The 17,700-nt window shown below is 36.3% G+C and overlaps 1 protein-coding gene across 1 annotated transcript in view; it reads left to right on the top strand.

Moving 5' to 3' along the window:
• TRHDE (thyrotropin releasing hormone degrading enzyme) overlaps positions 1 to 17,700 on the top strand; it is a 417,970-nt gene that overhangs the window by 354,060 nt on the left and 46,210 nt on the right. The window contains exons 13-15 of the mRNA XM_005571555.5: positions 7,902 to 8,049; positions 10,128 to 10,225; positions 10,660 to 10,767. Coding sequence (XP_005571612.1) covers positions 7,902 to 8,049; positions 10,128 to 10,225; positions 10,660 to 10,767 — 354 coding nt within the window. The remainder of the gene's footprint in view (positions 1 to 7,901; positions 8,050 to 10,127; positions 10,226 to 10,659; positions 10,768 to 17,700) is intronic.

Raw genomic sequence — 17,700 nt, forward strand, 5'->3', positions numbered from 1 at the left:
AGGACATGATTGAGAAGAGATGGTAATATCAACTTCTGGAACAAGCAAATCTCCTTCAACGTTAATTCCAGAGGTAGAACATTTTTTTCCTAGCAAGAAATTAACCCATTTAAAGAGAATACCATTAAAGAGAAGCACCAGAGGGTGAATTCTGACAAATTATGTCACATTTTGATCAGTAATGATTTGAAAAGACAGCCTTCTTGACCTTTTTGCACTTTTTACTTCTACTGGCCATAAAAACTTTCTCTTCTAATCAAGCTCCTTCATTTCATGAACCTTCGCTCTAACAAAGCTAGGGGTGAGGGTGAGGCTAAGTTATTGATAATTGGAGTGTAAAGAAGAGAGGGGAAAAACCTAGATCTTAGGAAAAGAGTGCTGTGTGAGATTATCTAGGCTGTGGCATATTGGTTTTCTCCTTTGACTGTATAAGAGTTCTTTCACTTTAACTTCTTATGATGATCATGCCAGTAAGAGACAAAAAGGAAGGAAAATTTACCTCTTGTTAGAATAATGTTTATGATTACAAGTGAAATAAGGCATTTAAAAAATCAGTATAAAGGCAACCTTAAGCTTTTACAATCTCTTCTCTATCATGAATACTGACATCTTTTCTTCATTCACTATTAATAACAAATACATTTTCTGATGGACAAAAGAGAAAAACAACCCAAAGCCCTTATTATTTCAGGTTTTTCATGCTCTGGTTACCGCTGACCTCTGCAACTTCATACCCTGACCTTTTTCCTCAGCTAACTCCACGCCAGCTACAAAGGCCCTCTGTTATTCCTTCAACATCCCAGTCTGTTCCTGTCTCAAGACCTTTGAATTTGCTGTTTCCTCAGTCAGTATTCTCCTCCCACCAAACTTGCTGTTTCCTCAGTCAGAATAATTCTCTCACCAGAATCGATCAACCTGTTCTCTCACTTCATGCAGGTGACACGTTCCCTAACCACCCTATTTAAACCACTCCCCTCTAATTCTTCTTTCCCTGACCCTGCTTGCTTTCCCTTCATATCATCTGGGACCACATTATGTATGTATTTGTGTATTAAGTCTAATGTGATAAATTCCATGAAAGTGGCATGCAAGCCAGATGTGAATGGAAGGAAGGAAGAAAGCAGTTAACCCTAATTCAAAGACGTATTTTGAGAGGTTGCCTCATCGGGTAGAACCAGCAGGAGCTTTCTTGTCAGTCCTGGGTTTGAATTCTAGCCCTGCTACTCGTTAGCCACGTGAGGTTGGCAAGGGGCATATTTTCTGAAACTTTAGCTTCTTTCTCTAAAAACAATGGGCATAATAGTACTGATATTGATGCTTAGTATAACTATTCTAAAGGATAGTAGACTGAAATAAATTTAGACCATGTTTTCGTAACATCATAACTGGTATACATTAATTCCTCAATACATGATAACTTGAAATTATTAAGTGGATAGTTTCCTAAACAATAGTTGACTTGGGCCTTAAAACTAAGGTTTTTTTTCTCTTTTTGACCAAATAACTGACATCTGTTAATTCTTCCAATTAATGGTCGAACATTGACCCTATTTCTCGACACTATTAAGTACCCAATGGACTCTGTTTTAAGATGATGGTTGATTTCTTATGATATTATGTTTGGAAATACAGAAGAAAGCATGTGTAGAGAAGAAATGCTGGATGCAATGATGGTGGTAGTGAGACTACATAAATTACAAAATAAATGTTTCCTGGATGTCTTATTTTTAATTTTTAAATGTTTACTGAAGAAGGAACTCTAGAAATCATGTTGTTTACCCTTGCCAATTTTCTGACTAGGAGAAAGAGATTTCTAAGCCTTCCATCAATTTATTTAAATGAATGGCATAAATAACACGATTGCTTCTAGGAAAGTAATTTGCTAATCAGAGAAAAATAAAGTAGAGATGTTTGTATAATGCCTCTACATGCTCACTGGCTGTAAAGCTATTTTATTTTGGTATAGACTCGCTAATGTAAAGCTGTTATCTAGATACCTGTGGCCTTCTTGTCTTCTATATGTGTTATCATTAATAAAATAGATGAGAAAAAATACTGTCAATATCACCCTAATAAAATTCTCTCATCCTGCTGTTTTTTAACCTTCAAAAACGCTTAATTAAAAATATGGTTATGTTTAAGTTTTATAGTATCTTTGGCAAGTGCTCCTGTTTTTAAAAGCTATGACATTATTGACATAATTTAATTTGGTTTAAGGACCATTTATTGAGTACCTATTCTGTGCTGGGTTCTGCATTAGGCTGTGGGGATAAAAAGACGGGTGGAGCATATTTCATTTTCTGAAAGAGCTAAGGCCAGTGAGTAAGATAACACTGTGAGAAAATAATGACTAACGTCCCGATAATTATTATGAATAGAGGTGTTCTCAAAGTGTTAGTTGAACCCAGAAAAAAGGTGCCTAAGTCAAGTTTGGGATCAGGCTTTCTGGAAGAGAAGGAGCAGAAGGAGGAGGGGCTCTGAGATCTCTTCTCTGTGCACCTTTTCACGTTACTAATTGTGTTAGGCCATTCTTGTAATGCTATAAAGAAATATGTGAGACTGTGTAATTTATAAGAAAAGAGGTTTAATTGGCTCACAATTTTGCAGGATGTAAAGGAAGCATAGTCCTGGTGTCTGGGGAGGCCTCAGGAAACTTCACTTGAAAGTGAAGTAGGAGCAGACATATCATCTGACAAAAGTAGGAGCAAGAGAGAGAGTGTCAGGGGGAGGCATCATATACTTTTAAATGACCAGATCTCATGAGAACTCAGCATCAGGAAGACAGCACCAATCCATGAAGGCGGATCTGCCTCACGATCCAAACACCTCCCACCAGGCCCCACTTCCAGCATTGGGAATTGCAATTCAACAGGAGATTTGGGCGGGGACAAATGTTCATACTATATCACTAATTTTATGGGGCTACAAATTAATAACTTTCTTTTACATCTCTTCAGACAATTAAGCAATGGCTGAATGATATCTTTTTTTTCTCTCTAGAAACTGATCAAATGAGCTGTTGGTTGACAGAGATACTTCCCCTGTGTTTTTCCCCTTTTATTCTATGGTACATCAAGAACTATTGGGATTTCCAATCTGTACCATAAGGTTTTCCCACAAAGAGCGTATAAAGCCTTTTAATAATGAATAATGAAAAATAACAGATAAATCCTACTAAATTTTTTAATTAAGCATTTCAGCAAGTGCTTTAAAAATCTGTGCCCTAAGGGACAGTGAAAGTATCTTCAGCAAGCATTGTGAAATATGTAGGAGACTGTTTTTGGGCTTTAAATGAATATTCAGTTAATATTCATTTATTAGAGTATGATGTAGAGTATCAAGAGTAGAGTATGATGCTCCAAAGAATCTGAGAATTGTGTTTTATTTGTATTTCTCTAAGTTTCAAGCCTAGAAATCAATTGCCTTTAAAGAAAACTCACAGTTAAATAGGTTATTTTCTATACAAGCCACCCATCTCAGTAAGATTCAGGGGTTAACATTCAAAGGAATTCAGAATGGTTTTTAAAAAGCAATTTTGGATTTTAGGTGGAAACAAAGCCAGTTAAGGTCAGAGCATTTCAATATCAGCTAACATAGTCTTGTTTTAATCTCTTTCTTATAAAATACATTATCTAGTGCACTTAAAAATATATTTTATTTCAAGCGCTTATAAATTGGAGGAGGAGGAGGGAAAGATATATGTGTGTGTGTAGCAAGGGATGGGAGGAGCAGCTGTCTAGCTGCATATGGACAATCTTTTATTTATTTTTGTAACATTCCTCATTTGCTTCTTTCTCATTGTCTTTTCTTTGATTCCCAAATCATTTCTTATGCTCATCCTCACTCCAATAGTAGGGGAGAAAGGTATAATCTACAACCTCTTCCTAAAATATTAATAGGACACACTTAATTATATATGAAATACATACAATATGTATTCTTTAAATTTGCTATTTTTAATTTTTGTTAGCAATATTTCCCTGTGGTGATGCAAATTTAGGGAAACTGCATTTCACCATCAGAACCCTAAGTGTGCTGCCTACTGGGCCGATTACAGTGAGCTAATGTCGTGTTTCATTCACTGGATTCCACATACTTTCCTATATTGATTGCACTATCAGTAGTAGTAATCACAGATATCATTACCAGCCAATTACACAAACACGCATCTGAGCTAGGTAACCTATACTCCAACATTATCTCTTACAGTTCTTAATTTTGTAATGAAGCTGATCAGCCTCTTTTCCAATTAAGTGTACCTACATATTGTGATGTCGTGGGCTTAAATGCAAGTATATTAAATTATGTAGTTGGTAATTACATATGTTGGTACCACAACAGAAGGAGGGCAATTTGAGTATAATCTGTTTCTTATTCTATTCGAGGTCAACATTAAAGAAGGTTAACTGCTGTTAAAAAAAAAAATTGACCCCAAACACATTTGGTAAGATAAAATGGAAATTATTTCTGCTCACATAACTGGAGTGTGTGTGAGAATTGATATAGTCATGCAGTCATCCAGGGACCCAGGCAGGTTTTTGATATATTCAATACAAGACTGTCAAGGTCACCTGGAAGGTTCACTTAAGGAGAAAGAACATAGAATACCTAATGGGAGATGTCTAAGGACAATCCAGGCAGAGAGGCACATTCATATTCTATTGGCTAGATCACAGTCTCATGACCACACCTAAGTACCAGGAGAACTGCGAAGTATAGTTCATTCAAAGAAGAAGAGAAGAGCATGGATCTGGGTGAGCAGTTAGAGATTCCTGCCAAAAGGACTCACAACAGAACTTGCTCCATTTCTCTGTTTAATGAGTGGTTTTCCTTACTTGCCTTTCCATTACTTGGAACTTTTATCAAGTTTGCTTTGCTTTTTTTTTTCACACAATGCCAGATGTCTTATAAAACCTAGATCCACGTCTTGTCTCCTAGACTTGTACATATTAAGCAACTAAAGAATGGAGAATATAAAATTACAAAGTATTTTTCAAATTGTTAAATAGTTAAATTGTACCCATATTATTACAATTGTTTTTCAGTAGATTAAATTGTAGATATATAGGTTAGATTAAAAGCTTTTCTGTACCATAATGGGTGTCTCTTAGTTCCATCCTTTTATAGACAAAGAATGTGAACATTGGAGAGATAAATTATTTGCCTAATTGTACAAGTGTGGTAGTAGTCAGATTCAGGCTCTTTCTCAAATCTGAGTTTCTTTCCATAACATTATTTGTCATCGTTTTTATTTGTAGGCAAATTCCCTACAAAGTATGAATCATTAAATAATGTCTATACATTTTTAGAGATGAAATAAAACACAATAAATTATAATTGACATAAAGCTATCATGTCCAAATTTATGGGAAATGAGATTCAAGCAACTTTCCAAACTTATTTGAAGTTTTATAATAAGTTAGCTACTTACTAAAAGTTTTTTAAAATAATACATTACTTTTCTTATTTAACAAAATAAGAATGGCTTCTAAATAAATCTTCAACTTTAACATTATACAATCCATGGCATGTATAAAGAGAAGGTGAATATTTAATCACCACACTAATTAATATTTAGAATTAAAAGTTAGAGAGAAACAAATTACAAAATCTGAACTACTGGAAGCTACATTTCTTTTAAGGACATAATCTAAAATATTATTTTAATAAAAATTGTATTACATTTTCAGGGAGTGGAACAAACCTGTGAAATCAAAATTTAAGTTATTATTGGGATGTTGTCCTGGCTAAAATATAGTTGCTTATTTAATTATTGTTGCCATAGCCTAATTTCATGCTATTTCTACAAAAATGTATAAAATGGAATTTGCACAGGAAAAAAGTGGCACTAATCTAGGTATAGTGTAAATTATAAATTTTCAGATTTTTAAATTATGTGAAATTTGAAGTTTGCTCACTATTTTATTTATGTGAATTATGAACCTGTGATCTTGTACTATGGTTGATCTTGTACTATGGTTGAATCAAAATCGTTAGCGTGTCACACATTCTTTTGTTTTAATTAAAAGAAAACTGCAGCACCCTCTTCAGAATTGGTTTTTATTATGAACATTATAAGCACAATTATAAGCTAATATTCATCCGTAGGGTAATTTTTGCATGTGACATTGAATGAAGACTGAATAATATGGAAAAATTATTTTAACTGAAGATGAAAAGGGCTCTGTTTCCTCCCTGTCCACTTTCCACCATGCACAAATACAAAGGTCCATCTAATTTTGTTATGTTACAAAAGAACAGTGTGAAATGTAGATAAGCAGGACAACCAGGCTTTCTAGCTTTCATAGTTCCCTCTTCCCTATGTTAACAGTCTGCATTCAGTTGATTTGTCTTAGTCTGTTTGGGCTGTTATAACAAAATACCTTACACCGGGTAATTTAGGAACAACAGAAATTTTTGTTCATGGTTCTGGAGGCCAGGGAGTCCAAGATCAAGTTCCAGCAGATGAGAGCTTGCTTCAGAGATTGTGCCTTCTTGCTGCACACACCCTGAAAAGAAGAGTCAAGAAAACACATTGGAACCTCTTTAATAAGGGCACTAATCCCATTCCTGAAAGTAGAGCCCTCATGACCTCATCACTTCCAAAGGCCCTACCTCTTAATCCTGTCACAATGGATATTAGGTTCCAACACATACATTTTAGGGAAATATCAACATTCAAACCATAGCAAATATCAATGCTGAAAAATTCCACCAAAATACATAATATCACTATATGCAGTGAAGACATCAAGGCTAAGACCATCTTTTAGTGTATTGTGGACTCTCATTTATATTGCTTTGATTTTGCTAGAATATTACCTATAGTCCACTGGAAAAAAGAGATATATAGTTCTTTTTGGCTTCTTTTCTTGATACGGCCTCTTATACTATAGACAATATGTATTAAGATAATTTTTCAAAGGTACAATTTAGTATTTTCTAAGGAAACTGATATTGGTTCTCAAGGTGACACATTTTATTTTGAAAGGAAAATAATAGAAGAAAAGAGCTATTCTCGGCCAGGTGCAGTGGCTCACGCCTGTAATCCCAGCACTTTGGGAGGCTGAGGTGGGCAGATCACGAGATCAGGAGATCGAGACCATCCTGGCTAACACTGTGAAGCCCTGTCTTTACTAAAAATACAAAAAAATTAGCCGGGTGTGGTGGCAGGCACCTGTAGTCCCAGCTACTCATGAGGCTGAGGCAGGAGAATGGCGTGAACCCGGGAGGCGGAGCTTGCAGTGAGCCGAGATGGCACTACTGCACTCCAGCCTGGGTGACAGAGAGAGACTCCATCTCAGGAAAAAAAAAAAAAAAGCTATTCCTTTAACATTTTTATAATTTGGACTTTATTAAAATCTAGCTCAGATTTTCATCAGTGTTATAGAAAGCAACTTTAAAAAAAAGTTTGAAAAACATGCTAATATTGTAATCTAACAAACACTCAGAACTGCAAATTGACACTTTAATTTGATGATCTTTTAAAAAACAATGTGTATTAAATATCATTACCCTGAGCTAAATGACAAGTAAAGACAATATATGGAGAAACTGAAATTGCATTTCAGTAATCAATTATTTTCAATTGCTTGTTAACCTCTGAAGAGTTTCTGTGAAGGAACATATCTAGGCTTAGTCTTGCTTATATTCCACAATTGCTTGCTGTTAAAAAAATATGCATTCTGATGTTTTTGTATTCATAAATTTTTAACTGTCCAACTCTGCATATATTAAGGTGGCACTGGCATCCTAAGTACGACTATATTTTAAAAGTAATTTTATTTTTATAGCACTGAATATGCTTTCTTTATACTATGATGAATCTTGCTTTTCTGTCTTTTATTTGCGTAAAAATCTTCGTTTGTGCATCATCATGTATCTATTTTTTTTAACTGTAGGGCTGGCTATTTGCCTCAGAATATTCCTCTGGAGATTATCAGATACCTGTCTGAGGAGAAGGATTTTCTTCCATGGCATGCTGCCAGCCGAGCTCTTTATCCACTAGATAAATTACTGGACCGCATGGAAAACTACAACGTTTTCAATGTAAAAAGATATAATTTTTCTTTCTAATTTTTAGAAGATACACTATTTTATTCTTTTTCTACTATTATGTATGCAACTGATCCCAAGTTATTTTAGTTTGTTCTTCTAGTTTGTGCTATCCTGATTTTTGTCCTAATTGTCTATGCAACACAGATGATAATTATTTGAAGAAGAAATTTAATACAAATCTACCTTTTGCTCTGACCTAAAAGTGTCAATTAAGCTTAAATGCTCCAGAATTAAAGAAGAAATATACATGGCAAAGTTTTAAAGTTCAAACTTACTTTCCAAGAGTTAGAGGGCTCTGTGTTCACAAAGGACTTAACCTGGGTGGAAAGATCCCAAAGATCTTAACAGAATATAGGCATTTTCAGTAACGATTCTTAGTCATTATTTTTATCCAAAAGGGCATAGTGAATTCAATTCACTGCCTTAATTAACAAGGATAAGATCAACATTGAGGCAAAAGCCCATTCATAATTGGGTCCAAGGGGATACAGGAAAGCAAACAACAGATAATCTAAATAGACAAGAAGACATGACAAACATTCCAAATTGTTACCTGACCAGATTTTCTGAACTCAAAACCTAGTAAACCAAAATTACACTGCTCATGCCACCTAATCTGATTTAATAATTATTTTCAATAATATTAGGATTAAGTACGGCTCATGAGCCTTTTGATTCTTAAATTTCTTATCATTGTGCCTTCCGTGATCTTTGAACACTATTTGTTTTCCTTTAGTTAGTGTAAGAGACTGCTCTGTGTTTTATAAAATTATCTTATTTTTTATATCATACTGACTATACTAATTAACATACACATTTGGGATTACTGAAAAGTGGATTCCTGTGACATGAAATCTTTTTATTGGAGCCATCTGATTTCTGATGGCCATCAGAATTCCTTCCTTTTTATTTTTACTTTAAACCTACAGAAAATAAACTGTTTAATGATTTTTTAATGGGAATAATTACATTCATTGTTAGTTTTGTCTAAGCCCTTAGAACAGACATGCAAATAAATGGGCTGTTATAGTTATGATATGATTTTTTACCTGCTAGAGAAATATTGCACATTAATTTCTCCCTAACACAAAAACACTGCGATATTAAATCTTTGTAAAAGTAAAATATATTTTTGAATATATTTGTACATTAGAATAGTGTATCATGTCAGATTCTTTGTTTTCAGTAAACAGTTTAGAATTGTTTTCATTGTAATTTCAATGTTTGTATTCCTTTGGCAAAATTTAAGAACCACATTAAAGTGAGGGAGAGCCAACCTGGGCAACATGGAAACCCCATCTCTACAAAAAAAAATAAATAAATAAATACAAAAATTAACTGGGTGTAGTGGCTTGTGCCTGTAGTCACAGCTACTCCTGAGGCTGAGGTGGGAGGATGGCTTGAATCTGGGAGGTGGAGGATGCAGTGAGCCGTGATTGTTGCCACTGCACTCCAGCCAGGGCAACAGAGTGGAGACCCTGTCTAAAATAAAACAAAAAATAGCGAGGGAGACCATGCCTTACCTTGATACTGATACCTAAATATGTCATTAGCTGAATGAATTGTTGACTTTGAAATACCATTATAATTACACTGAAGAGTTCTGTGTATCTCAGCTTCATCAATACTAGGCTATTGGTTGGGCCAACATAGTAGTTTTGCATTAAATATGCCCTGTTGATATAAAATGCATAAATAATAGATGTCCATTTTCATATAGCATATCTATATACATTTGTACATATGTACACATAGGTGTTATCAATATTATTTATTTTCCTCATTTTCTTACAAAAGTCATCATCTAAAATATTTACTCATGCAAATTAGTGATTTAATAGGAAGAAGAGTAGACTTGTACCATTCCAATAGCATTTTATCCCTATTTTCTATATATGAAATATTACATTGAATAAAATTATAATAGAACATTACTGTACTTATAATTTTACTGATATTTGAAAGTAGGTACATTTTAAGAATATTTTAATTTTATTATAGAATTTTAATTATTAGTATATAGAAGTTTTAAACTGACCTTATGTTTATTTATTCTATACCCCATTTAGGAATATATTTTAAAGCAAGTTGCAACAACGTATATCAAGCTTGGGTGGCCGAAAAATAATTTTAATGGATCTCTTGTTCAAGCATCCTACCAACATGAGTACTGTTTTATTTTCTTATCCTCTTCTTTTCCCGTAGAACTGTAAAATAATGTACTACTAGTGCCATTGTGACTTTAGCAGCATGAGACAATCTTCCTTTCATTCTTCATCTTACATTTCGCTTTCCCAAGAGGACTGCCGCTGGGTAGCACAGTTTCCATTGCCTGATCCTGAGAACAGAGACGTTTCCTTGCTGTGTTTTAATTTAAGATCTACCTTTATTGGTGATATTGAGATCGGAACCCATGCCTCTCACTGGAGTACTGTCAAACTTTTAGTATGTTTAACTTCCACTCTGCCTAAGTGACTTTTACTCAGCAGCATAGGATTTCCAGATCTAAAAACCATTCCTATGTTAATAATCTATCTACTATTTAGGGAATGAATTTCTCTAACTTTCTTTTTAATTTGTTTCCCTTTTGATGATATCTAGAGAACTACGTAGAGAAGTTATAATGCTGGCCTGCAGTTTTGGCAACAAGCACTGTCACCAACAGGCATCAACTCTTATTTCAGATTGGATTTCCAGCAACAGGAACAGGTAAATTGAGCCAAATCCTATATTTCTGATATTATTCAATAGTGCTTTCAGATTCTCAGTGGATGCATTTCATTTACCAACTGGAGAAAAAGAAGACAAGGAAAAACAAAAGCATGCAGCAACATTTTGTATCAGGTTCACAGCTTCCAAGGCAATAGTGTGAAAGTCACAATACAGGTATCTTTGAAATGTTTCATTGAGTTAATGGTAACTTTATTAATTTAGATCTTTATTTTTAAATATATATATAAGTTGTCACCTTATTTCAAGTTTTGAAAGCTCTGCTATCTCATGAGAACAAAATAATGAAATTCAATCCAGACTCTTACAGGTTCTTTATAAAGGTTGTGGTATTTATTCATAAAACAATTACCAGCATATGTCATAAACAAAGTAGCATAACAAATGTTAATATTAAAAACTAAAAATAAAAGGTTACGAAAAAAAGATCTTTCTTTTTTCAGTGACCCTTGACAATGACCTTAAACTTGTATCTTATCTTAGAATTTTGCCATATAGTATTTTAATATATGAGGTTAAAGTTGTTTAATTAAATTACTTTTGAGGAAAAAATACTCTGCCAAATGTCACTTGCTAATGAAAGGAATACTAAACATAAACATAATCAAAGATTATTAGTATTATGCCTACAGTATTTTAAGTCTTCTTAAGGTATCTATATATTTTCAAGGGTATTAATGTACTATTTCTTTTTACACTTTGGACAACTGATATCCATTCCTCTCCAGTTTCTGGCCCCCATAACTAGAGTCTTTCTTCCTAAAAGGAAGAGAAGCTAGGGGTTGATTTGTACAGATGATGCTATTTTATTTGCAATAGCAGGGTTGTTCCTGATATGCATGTGAGGGATGATCCCATGGGCAACAAAGAAAGACACTTGTTCTGGATAAACTTAAGAGAACTGCAGTCAGAATAACCTACTTATTAATAATTGGTATTTGTCTTGTTAAGAGCTATTTAGGTTTAGATTTTTTTTTTTTTTTTTTTACTATACTTTAAGTTCTAGGGTACATGTGGATGATGTGCAGGTTTGTTACATATGTATACTTGTGCCATGTTGGCGTGCTGCACCCATTAACTCATCAGCACCCATCAACTCGTCATTTACATCAGGTATAACTCCCAGTGCAATCCCTCCCCCCTCCCCACTCCCCATGATAGGCCCTGGTGTATGATGTTCCCCTTCCCGAGTCCAAGTGATCTCATTGTTCAGTTCCCACCTGTGAGTCAGAACATGCGGTGTTTGGTTTTCTGTTCTTGTGATAGTTAGCTGAGAATGATGGTTTCCAGCTGCATCCATGTCCCTACAAAGGACACAAACTCATCCATTTTTATGGCTGCATAGAATTCCATGGTGTATATGTGCCAGATTTTCTTAATGCAGTCTGTCACTGATGGACATTTGGGTTGATTCCAAGTCTTTGCTATTGTGAATAGTGCCGCAATAAACACACGTATGCATGTCTTTATAGCAGCATGATTTATAATCCTTTGGGTATATACCCAGTAATGGGATGGCTGGGTCATATGATACTTCTAGTTCTAGATCCTTGAGGCATCGCCATACTGTTTTCCACAATGGTGTAACTAGTTTACAATCCCACCAACAGTGTAAAAGTGTTCCTATTTCTCCACATCATCTCCAGCAGCTGTTGTTTCCTGACTTTTTAATGATCGCCATTCTAACTGGTGTGAGATGGTATCTCATTGTGGTTTTGATTTGCATTTCTCTGATGGCCAGTGATGATGAGCATTTTTTCATGTGTCTGTTGGCTGTATGAATGTCTTCTTTTGAGAAATGTCTGTTCATATCCTTTGCCCACTTTTCAATGGGGTTGTTTGTTTTTTTCTTGTAAATTTGTTTGAGTTCTTTGTAGGTTCTGGATATTAGCCCTTTGTCAGATGAGTAGATTGCGAAAATTTTCTCCCATTCTGTAGGTTGCCTGTTCACTCTGATGGTAGTTTCTTTTGCTGTGCAGAAGCTCTTTAGTTTAATGAGATCCCATTTGTCAATTTTGGCTTTTGTTGCCATTGCTTTCGGTGTTTTCGACATGAAGTCCTTGCCCATGCCTATGTCCTGAATGGTATTACCTAGGTTTTCTTCTAGGGTTTTTATGGTATTAGGTCTAACATTTAAGTCTCTAATCCATCTTGAATGAATTTTCGTATAAGGAGTAAGGAAAGGATCCAGTTTCAGCTTTCTACTTATGGCTACCCAATTTTCCCAGCACCATTTATTAAATAGGGAATCCTTTCCCCATTTCTTGTTTTTCTGAGGTTTGTCAAAGATCAGATGGCTGTAGATGTGTGGTATTATTTCTGAGGACTCTGTTCTGTTCCATTGGTCTATATCTCTGTTTTGGTACCAGTCCCATGCTGTTTTGGTTACTGTAGCCTTGTAATATAGTTTGAAGTCAGGTAGCGTGATGCCTCCAGCTTTGTTCCTTTGACTTAGGATTGTCTTGGCAATGCAGGATCTTTTTGGTTCCATATGAACTTTAAAGCAGTTTTTTTCCAATTCTGTGAAGAAACTCATTGGTAGCTTGATGGGGATGGCATTGAATCTATAAATCACCTTGGGCAGTACGGCCATTTTCACGATATTGATTCTTACTATCCATGAGCATGGTACTTTCTTCCATTTGTTTGTGTCCTCTTTTATTTCACTGAGCAGTGGTTTGTAGTTCTCCTTGAAGAGGTCCTTTACATCCCTTGTAAGTTGGATTCCTAGGTATTTTATTCTCTTTGAAGCAATTGTGAATGGAAGTTCGTTCATGATTTGGCTGTTTGTCTGTTACTGGTGTATAAGAATGCTTGTGATTTTTGCACATTAATTTTGTATCCTGAGACTTTGCTGAAGTTGCTTATCAGCTTAAGGAGATTTTGGGCTGAGACAGTGGGGTTTTCTAAATACACAATCATGTCATCTGCAAAGAGGGACAATTTGACATCTTCTTTTCCTAACTGAATACCGTTGATTTCTTTCTCTTGCCTGATTGCCCTAGCCAGAACTTCCAACACTATGTTGAATAGGAGTGGTGAGAGAGGACATCGCTGTCTTGTGCCAGTTTTCAAAGGGAATTTTTCCAGTTTTTGCCTATTAAGTATGATATTGGCTGTGGGTTTGTCATACATAGCTCTTATGATTTAGAGATACGTTCCATCAATATCGAATTTATTGAGAGTTTTTAGCATGAAGGGCTGTTGAATTTTGTCAAAGGCCTTTTTTGCATCTATTGAGATAATCGTGTGGTTTTTGTCTTTGGTTCTGTTTATATGCTGGATTACGTTTATTGATTTGTGTATGTTGAACCAGTCTTGCCTCCCAGGGATGAAGCCCACTTCATCATGGTGGATAAGCTTTCTGATGTGCTGCTGCATCTGGTTTGCCAGTATTTTATTGAGGATTTTTGCATCAATGTTCATCAGGGATATTGGTCTAAAATTCTCTTTTTTTGTTGTGTCTCTGCCAGGCTTTGGTATCAGGATGATGTTGGCCTCATAAAATGAGTTAGGGAGGATTCCCTCTTTTTCTATTGATTGGAATAGTTTCAGAAGGAATGGTACCAGCTCCTCCTTGAACCTCTGGTAGAATTCAGCTGTGAATCCATCTGGTCCTGGACTTTTTTTCATTGGTAGGATATTAATTATTGCCTCAATTTCAGAGCCTACTATTGGTCTATTCAGGAATTCAGCTTCTTCCTGATTTAGTCTTGGGAGAGTGTAAGTGTCCAGGAAATTATCCATTTCTTCTAGATTTTCTAGTTTATTTGCGTAGAGGTGTTTATAGTATTCTCTGATGGTAGTTTGTATTTCTGCGGGGTTGGTGGTGACATCCCCTTTATCATTTTTTATTGTGACTATTTGATTCTTCTCTCTTTTCTTCTTTATTAGTCTTGCTAGCGGTCTATCACTTTTGTTGATCTTTTCAAAAAACCAACTCCTGGATTCATTGATTTTTTGGAGGGTTTTTTGTGTCTCTATCTCCTTCAGTTCTGCTCTGACCTTAGTGATTTCTTGCCTTCTGCTAGCTTTTGAATGTGTTTGCTCTTGCTTTTCTAGTTCTTTTAATTGTGATGTTAGAGTGTCAATTTCAGATCTTTCCTGCTTTCTCTTATGGGCATTTAGTGTTAAAATTTCCCTCTACACACTGCTTTAAATGTGTCCCAGAGATTCTGGTATGTTGTATCTTTGCTCTCATTGATTTCAAATAACATCTTTGTTTTTTGTTTTTTTTTTTTTTTGAGACGGAGTCTCGCTCCGTCGCCCAGGCTGGAGTGCAGTGGCGCGATCCCGGCTCACTGCAAGCTCTGCCTCCCGGGTTCACGCCATTCTCCTGCCTCAGCCTCCCAAGTAGCTGGGACTACAGGCGCCCACAACCGCGCCCGGCTAATTTTTTTTGTATTTTTAGTAGAGACGGGGTTTCACCGTGGTCTCGATCTCCTGACCTTGTGATCCGCCCGCCTCGGCCTCCCAAAGTGCTGGGATTACAGGCATGAGCCACCGCGCCCGCCCTCAAATAACATCTTTATTTCTGCCTTCATTTTGTTATGTACCCAGTAGTCATTCAGGAGCAGGTTGTTCAGTTTCCATGTAGTTGAGCGGTTTTGATTGAGTTTCTTAGTCCTGAGTTCTAGTTTGATTGCACTGTGGTCTGAGAGACAGTTTGTTATAATTTCTGTCCTTGTACATTTGCTGAAGAGTGCTTTACTTCCAATTATGTGGTCAATTTTGGAATAAGTGTGATGTGGTGCTGAGTAGAATGTATATTCTGTTGATTTGGGGTGGAGAGTTCTGTAGATGTCTATTAGGTCTGCTTGCTGCAGAGATGAGTTCAATTCCTGGATATCCTTGTTAACTTTCTGTCTCGTTGATCTGTCTAATGTTGACAGTGGAGTGTTGAAGTCTCCCATTATTATTGTATGGAAATCTAAGTCTCTTTGTAAGTCTTTAAGGACTTGCTTTATGAATCTGGGTGCTCCTGTATTGGGTGCATATATATTTAGGATAGTTAGCTCTTCCTGTTGAATTGATCCCTTTACCATTATGTAATGGCCTTCTTTGTCTCTTTTGATCTTTGATGTTTAAAGTCTGTTTTATCAGAGACTAGTATTGCAACCCCTGCTTTTTTTTGTTCTCCATTTGCTTGGTAGATCTTCCTCCATCCCTTTATTTTGAGTTTATGTATGTCTCTGCATGTGAGATGGGTCTCCTGAATACAGCAAACTGATGGGTCTTGACTCTTTATCCAGTTTGCCAGTCTGTATCTTTTAATTGGAGCATTTAGTCCATTTACATTTAACGTTAATTGTTATGTGTGAACTTGATCCTGCCGTTATGATATTAACTGGTTATTTTGCTCGTTAGTTGATATAGTTTCTTCCTAGCATTGATGGTCTTTATATTTTGTCATGTTTTTCAGTGGTTGGTACCGGTTGTTCCTTTCCATGTTTAGTACTTCCTTCAGGGTCTCTTGTAAGGCAGGCCTGGTGGTGACAAAATCTCTAAGCATTTGCTTATCTGTAAAGGATTTTATTTCTCCTTCACTTATGAAACTTAGTTTGGCTGGATATGAAATTCTGGGTTGATAATTCTTTTCTTTAAGAATGTTGAATATTGGCCCCCACTCTCTTCTAGCTTGTAGAGTTTCTGCTGTGAGATCTGCTGTTAGTCTGATGGGCTTCCCTTTGTAGGTAACCCAACCTTTCTCTCTGGCTGCCCTTAAGATTTTTTCCTTCATTTCAACTTGGTGAATCTGACAATTATGTGTCTTGGAGTTGCTCTTCTCGAGGAGTATCTTTGTGGCGTTCTCTGTATTTCCTGAATTTGAATGTTGGCCTGCTCTACTAGGTTGGGGAAGTTCTCCTGGATGATATCCTGGAGAGTGTTTTCCAACTTGGTTCCATTTTCCCCCTCACTTTCAGGCACCCCAATCAGACATAGATTTGGTCTTTTTACATAATCCCATACTTCTTGCAGGCTTTGTTCATTTCTTTTTCTTTTTTTTTCTTTAGGTTTCTCTTCTCGCTTCATTTCATTCATTTGATCCTCAATTGCTGATACTGTTTCTTCCTGTTGATCGAGTCGGTTACTGAAGCTTGTGCATTTGTCACGTATTTCTTGTGTCATGGTTTTCATCTCTGTCCATTCATTTATTGCCTTCTCTGCATTAATTATTCTAGTTATCAATTCTTTCACTCTTTTCTCAAGATTTTTAGTTTCTTTGCGCTGGGTATGTAATTCCTCCTTTAGCTCTGAGAAGTTTGATGGACTGGAGCCTTCTTCTCTCATCTCATCAAAGTCATTCTCCGTCCAGCTTTGATCCGTTGCTGGCGATGAGCTGCGTTCCTTTGCAGGGGGCGATACGCTCTTATTTTTTTAATTTCCAGCTTTTCTGCCCTGCTTTTTCCCCATCTTTGTGGTTTTATCTGCCTCTGGTTCTTTGATGATGGTGATGTACTGATGGGGTTTTGGTGTAGGTGTCCTTCCTGTTTGATAGTTTTCCTTCTAACAGTCAGGACCCTCAGCTGTAGGTCTGTTGGAGATTGCTTGAGGTCCACTCCAGACCCTGTTTGCCTGGGTATCAGCAGCAGAGGATGCAGAAGATAGAATATTGCTGAACAGTGAGTGTACCTGCCTGATTCTTGCTTTGGAAGCTTCCTCTCAGGGGTGTACTCCACTGTGTGAGGTGTGGGATGTTGGTCTGCCCCTAGTCAGGGATGTCTCCCAGTTAGGCTACTCAGGGGTCAGGGACCCACTTGAGCAGGCAGTCTGTCCCTTCTCAGATCTCAACCTCCGTGTTGGGAGATCCACTGCTCTCTTCAAAGCTGTCAGACAGAGTCGTTTGTGTCTGCAGAGGTTTCAGCTGCTTTTTGTTGTTGTTGTTGTTGTTGTTTAGCTGTGCCCTGTCCC

Source organism: Macaca fascicularis, chromosome 11 (assembly GCF_037993035.2).
Source record: "Macaca fascicularis isolate 582-1 chromosome 11, T2T-MFA8v1.1".
Lineage (NCBI taxonomy): Eukaryota > Metazoa > Chordata > Mammalia > Primates > Cercopithecidae > Macaca > Macaca fascicularis.